The sequence below is a fragment of the Octopus bimaculoides genome, chromosome 3 (assembly GCF_001194135.2).
Source record: "Octopus bimaculoides isolate UCB-OBI-ISO-001 chromosome 3, ASM119413v2, whole genome shotgun sequence".
Taxonomy (NCBI): domain Eukaryota; kingdom Metazoa; phylum Mollusca; class Cephalopoda; order Octopoda; family Octopodidae; genus Octopus; species Octopus bimaculoides.
This window is the reverse complement of record NC_068983.1, coordinates 9987329-9992690: the sequence shown is the minus strand read 5'-3', so window position 1 is coordinate 9992690 and position 5362 is coordinate 9987329. Positions and strand designations below refer to the sequence as shown.

The 5362-nt window shown below is 38.5% G+C and overlaps 1 protein-coding gene across 1 annotated transcript in view; it reads right to left on the bottom strand.

Moving 5' to 3' along the window:
* Window positions 1-5362, bottom strand: part of LOC106884372 (mediator of RNA polymerase II transcription subunit 12) — a 68108-nt gene that overhangs the window by 46516 nt on the left and 16230 nt on the right. Inside the window, exons 8-10 of the mRNA XM_052966703.1 lie at window positions 4780-4890; window positions 3451-3590; window positions 750-1005 (exon numbers count right to left, since the gene is read on the bottom strand). Of these exons, the coding sequence (XP_052822663.1) occupies window positions 750-1005; window positions 3451-3590; window positions 4780-4890 (507 nt within the window). The remainder of the gene's footprint in view (window positions 1-749; window positions 1006-3450; window positions 3591-4779; window positions 4891-5362) is intronic.

The following is a 5362-nucleotide window of genomic DNA, read 5'->3' as shown; positions in this document are numbered from 1 at the left end:
CTTTTACATGCCACCGGCACAAAGGCCAGTCAGGCGGTACTGGCAATGGCCACGCTCAAAATGGTGTATTTTACGTGCCACCTGCACAGGAGCCAGTCCAACAGCACTGGCAAATGGATGAATGGATAACATGAAATAACACAAAAACTGGTTTGTAAAGCAACCAAGATACATAAACACCCTATCTTAAAACACTTGTAAATTATTTATTAATTGTAATTTTTACGAAAAAAACAGATATGAGAGGAAGGCTTTTGTTATGAGGTTTTATTTAAAACTCAACATGTTGCCACCAGCTTCTTGAGTTACCCCGGAATTGCATCAACTGATTTCACCATGAACTCTTGTGGGATGGAAGAATTAACTTCTCGTATTCGCCCTTCAAGTTCTTCCAAAGTCTTTGATTTGGTACAGTAGACTCGTTCCTACTCCTACTTTCCCATCTAAAAGTTTCACTGAGTGTCAAATCTAATATATTCACTATGTTCATCCAATTGACTTATGTTGTTTCTTCCCTGTATTTTTTTTTTTTTGTTCTTAGATTTGCCTGTATACAACGTCACTTGGCATTAGGAAGGGTATCCAGCTGTAGAAACCATGCCAAAACAGGCTATGGAACCTGATGCAGCTTCTAGCCCAGCCAGCTCCTGTCAAGTCATCCAACCCATGCCAGCATGGAAAACAGATGTTAAACGATCATGAAGTGTGTTTCTGTGTGTATATAAAAACATAACATTCTATAGACTTACCAGTTGATTGTCTGGGTTAGGAGGCATAGGAAGTGAAGAAGTACCACATCCAAGTAGATCCAAGGGTGATCCACATAAAAAGTTACAGGTTTTGCCATCCCCAAGGTTGTTCCAGACAAGAGCGGCAGGACAGCGGATGGTAATGATTTGTAGTGTGGCACATAACATGAGAATGAGGCTACGATGTTCAAGGCACGTTACATATTCAGTGAAGAGCACAGAGAGAGGGTTTGAGAGTGGGTTATTGTTTCCTGTCCTGTGAGAATTAAACAACAGAGCATTTCAATATACATGGAATGTATTCAAACACAATTAAGATTCCATACATCCACAGACAAAAAAACCCAAAAAACTACCACTATTATAAAATGGTAAAACAAATGAGAGTTTACAGCACTAGTTTTTCATATAGTTGATAAGGAGTTCAAATCTAGTTATGCTTCTCTTAACCCATTACCTACCAGTGATCTCATATGAGATCACTTGAAAATTGCAAATTTCTTAATTATCTGTCAATATTTACACATATCTAACCTTTTTGCTATATCTACTAGGTATATTTCTCTGATATTCAAATGAGGTTTGCTAATTTTTCACCCAATATCTTGCTTATTTCTATTTAAAATGTTATTTTGAAATGTTATTCTGATCATTCCAGTGTGTTTCTAAGGCTGTTTTATGCTAGAAATCAAAGTTGCATAAAAAAAATTCCAGTTAATAGAATTATGGGAGGTAATGGGTTAACATTACCAGCTGGTCCTTGACTGCCTTTAAATTTACCAGCTGGTCTATGATTGCCTTTAGCTTAGTTCACTTTGTTGTAACCATTCTGACCAGAACCTGTTTCCCCTCTTGTCCATCCACCTTTATCTAAGATTATTCACCCTGTAGCCACATCAATCTGGAGGGAGGCAACAAGCATCATGAGTACAGCCCACTCAGTCAAGTTGACTAACTTAACATTTTTGCTATCATAATTATGTAGAAATAGTTTGTTTTTGTTTTAATTAATTCTAAAAAATAAAAAATCTAATAAAATAACTTTGTCATTATAAAATACGTATTTAAAACAAATTTCCATGAATTTTTGATGGATGCTTTTAATTTAAATCACTTTAAACAAGAAATTGGAGTCACAGAACCAGAGGCAGTCCCAGGCAGGGTGATATCAAAAGGATTCAAACATTTAAAATAATCCTTCTTACAGCCACATCACAAAAACCATCACCTAATACTCTTATTTACTTGTTTCAGTCATTTGACTGTGGCCATACTGGAGCACCGCCTTTTAGTCGAGCAAATCAACCCCAGGACTTATTCTTTGTAAGCCTAGTACTTATTCTATCAGTCTCTTTTGCCGAACCGCTAAGTGACAGGGACATAAACACTCTAGCATCAGTTGTCAAGCGATGCTAGAGGGGCAAACACAGACACACAAGCATACACACACACATACATACACACATATATATATATACATATATACGACGGGCTTTTTTCAGTTTCTGTCTACCAAATCCACTCACAAGGCTTTGGTCGGCCCGAGGCTATAGTAGAAGACACTTGCCCAAGGTGCCACGCAGTGGGACTGATCCCGAAACTATGTGGTTGGTAAGCAAGCTACTTACCACACAGCCACTCCTGTGCCTAATGGTTAATAATCTAACAACTCATGGTGGTGAATTAATGGAAACTACCATTGGGTATTGAGTTTCATTCTTCTACATTTGTGTTCAATTCCTGTCAGAGTTAATAAAGTAGATGAGACTCTATGGTCCAAGCAGATAGTCTCCCTCGAGTCAATGACATGATCAAATACACTCCGTTTATAGTTTAAAGTGGTTGGCAATGCAAAGAATGCCTTGCTATATACAATGAAGATTGAAGATTTTCTCTTATGAGTGTCAGATGATAAAATACTGTGAGAGATTTCATGTCATGCCAGTAGAGAAAACAACAACAACAAAAGCAAAATATTTTTAAGTACTTGTTTACCAACCACATGGTTCCGAGTTCAGTCCCACTACGTGGCATCTTGGGCAAGTGTCTTCTACTATAGCCTCAGGCTGATCAAAGCATTGTGAGTGAATTTGGTAGACGGAAACTGAAAGAAGCCCGTCGTATATATGTATATATATATGTATGTGTGTATATGTTTGTGTGACTGTTTGTCCCCCACCAACATCGCTTGACAACCGATGCTGGTGTGTTTACGTCCCCGTAACTTAGTGGTTTGGCAAAAGAGACCGATAGAATAAGTACTAGGCTGACAAAGAATAAGTCCTGGGGTTGATTTGCTCGACTAAAGGCGGTGCTCCAGCATGGCCAAAGTCAAATGACTGAAACAAGTAAAAGAGTATAGGCAATGTTAATTTACCATTTAGGAAACTAAGACAAAAAGACACGTTCTTGGCTTTGAGAGGAACAAAGAAAAAAATACTGAGTGATGTACTAAATCTGTTGTCTGGTTTAAGACTGGCCCTTGAGTGCACTTCAGTAAGGTCCGCTCTTATGCAAGCATTTATACCAGGCTTTTGATCTCAGGATAACTCATTCTCTTCCTCCCATCAGTCTTAGATGCCCGACCAAAAGGTCAAGGATATAACTTTCCACTCATTTTACCATTGTCACTGAAGTCTTTCAAAACACCAGAAACTATGAGAATCATAAGTAAATTCAAAGAAATCCAAACTCTACTTACCCATTTCCATTTGTCATCATAGGAGAATCCGTTCGAGGAGAGCAAATTCCATATTCTGATGTAAACTGAGCGATTCTTTTGGCACAAAAGTGAGACAGTTTTCGTGATAAGTAAACTGACATAGACACTTCATCTAGATACTGAACAAAAATGTCTTCCATTAGAAGGAAATCTTGATTTATTTACTTTTTTTTTAACAAAGGGTACAAATATTGTGGGAAGGAAGGGATAACGACTTTATCAATCAGAGTACTTAACTGGTCCTATATTTTATAGAGTCAAAAAGGCTGAAAAACAAAAGTAAAAGCAACAGATATTGACCTTGAGCACAGCTATGGCTGTATGGTTAAGCAGCTTGCTTCCCAACCATGTGATTTGAGGTTCAGTCCCACTGGAAGGCACCTTGGACAAGTGTCTTCTGCTACAGCCCCAGGCTGAGCAATACTGTGTGTGCATGTACGTGCACACGCATGTGCACACGCATGTGCATACCCTTGTCTTGATGTCATGTGGTGGTTGTAAAAGAGCATCATCTTCACACAAATAATATTGTTTGTTTCAAGTCTTTCACGAAAAATCTGTCTTGCCATGGGAAATATTAACTTGCTTGGAAACAGATGAGGGTTGCCAACAAAAAGGGCATCCAGCTACAGAAAATCTGTCTGAATAAAAACCAGCCAACTCATGCTATCATGGAAAATGAGGCAGTAAATGATAATGACTGGAGCCTGGTGCAGCTATCTGGTTCACCAGTCCTCAGTCAAATCGTCCAACCCATGCTAGCATGGAAGGCGGACGTTAAATGATGATGAATGTAAATAAACCTCGAGTCCACACTGTAAAGTGGTTGGCATCCAACTGTAAAAACAATGCCAAATCTGACCTTGCCTATGCTGGTACCACATAAAAAGCACTCAGTCCACTTTGCGGGGTGGTCGGTGTTAGGAAGGGCATCCAGCTGTAAAAACCATGCCAAAACAGACACAGAAGTCTGGTGTATTCTTCTGCCTGGCCAGCTCCTGTCAAACCATCCAACCCATGCCAGCATGGAAGGCAGACGTTAAACGATGATGATGACTCTAAAAATCCATTGCTTTAATGGCACAAGCCAGCAATTTTGATGGGAGGGGAAAGTCAATTACATCAACACAGGTGCTCAATTAGTACTTACTTTATTGACCCCAAAAGGAAAAAAAAAAATCAGAGCTGATCTTGGTGGCATTTGAACTCTGAACGTAAAGCTGGAAAAAATACCACATAAAATTTTGTCCAGCATGCTAACAATTGTGCTAGCTCGCTGTCCTATAGATAATAATATTAATAGCTTACATAAACAATTTGTCCAAGTAATAATTTCAACACAGAATCATCATTTGGTCGTATCTTTTCCATGTGTTCAAGTAACCAAGTGAGAAACTCGTGCCGGTCTAGCAAACCCTCCTGTAGTTATAATAAAAGAGAAAAAAAGAAAGAAATCAATTTAGAATTTATGAATTATTGTCACTATAAGTAACATATATTCAACAAATATTGTATATTATGATTCATAAGGCACACAAGCTTCCAAGACGGACTGCAATTTTGGAAGGCCTGTTCTTGAATCATTAATTGCCAGTTATCTAAATACTGACTTTGTGCTTTATAAAGACACAGATTGATTTTCTGGAACATTTTTGGAAACAAAATAAGGTACCCTATAAGAAAAAAATCAAAGGAGTGGCTGTGTGGTAAGTAGCTTGCTTACCAACCACATGGTTCCGGGTTCATTCCCACTGCATGGCACTTTGGGCAAGTGTCTTCTACTATAGCCTCGGGCCGACCAAAGCCTTGTGAGTGGATTTGGTAGATGGAAACTGAAAGAAGCCCATCATATATATGTGTATGTATGTGTATGTGTATGTATATATATATA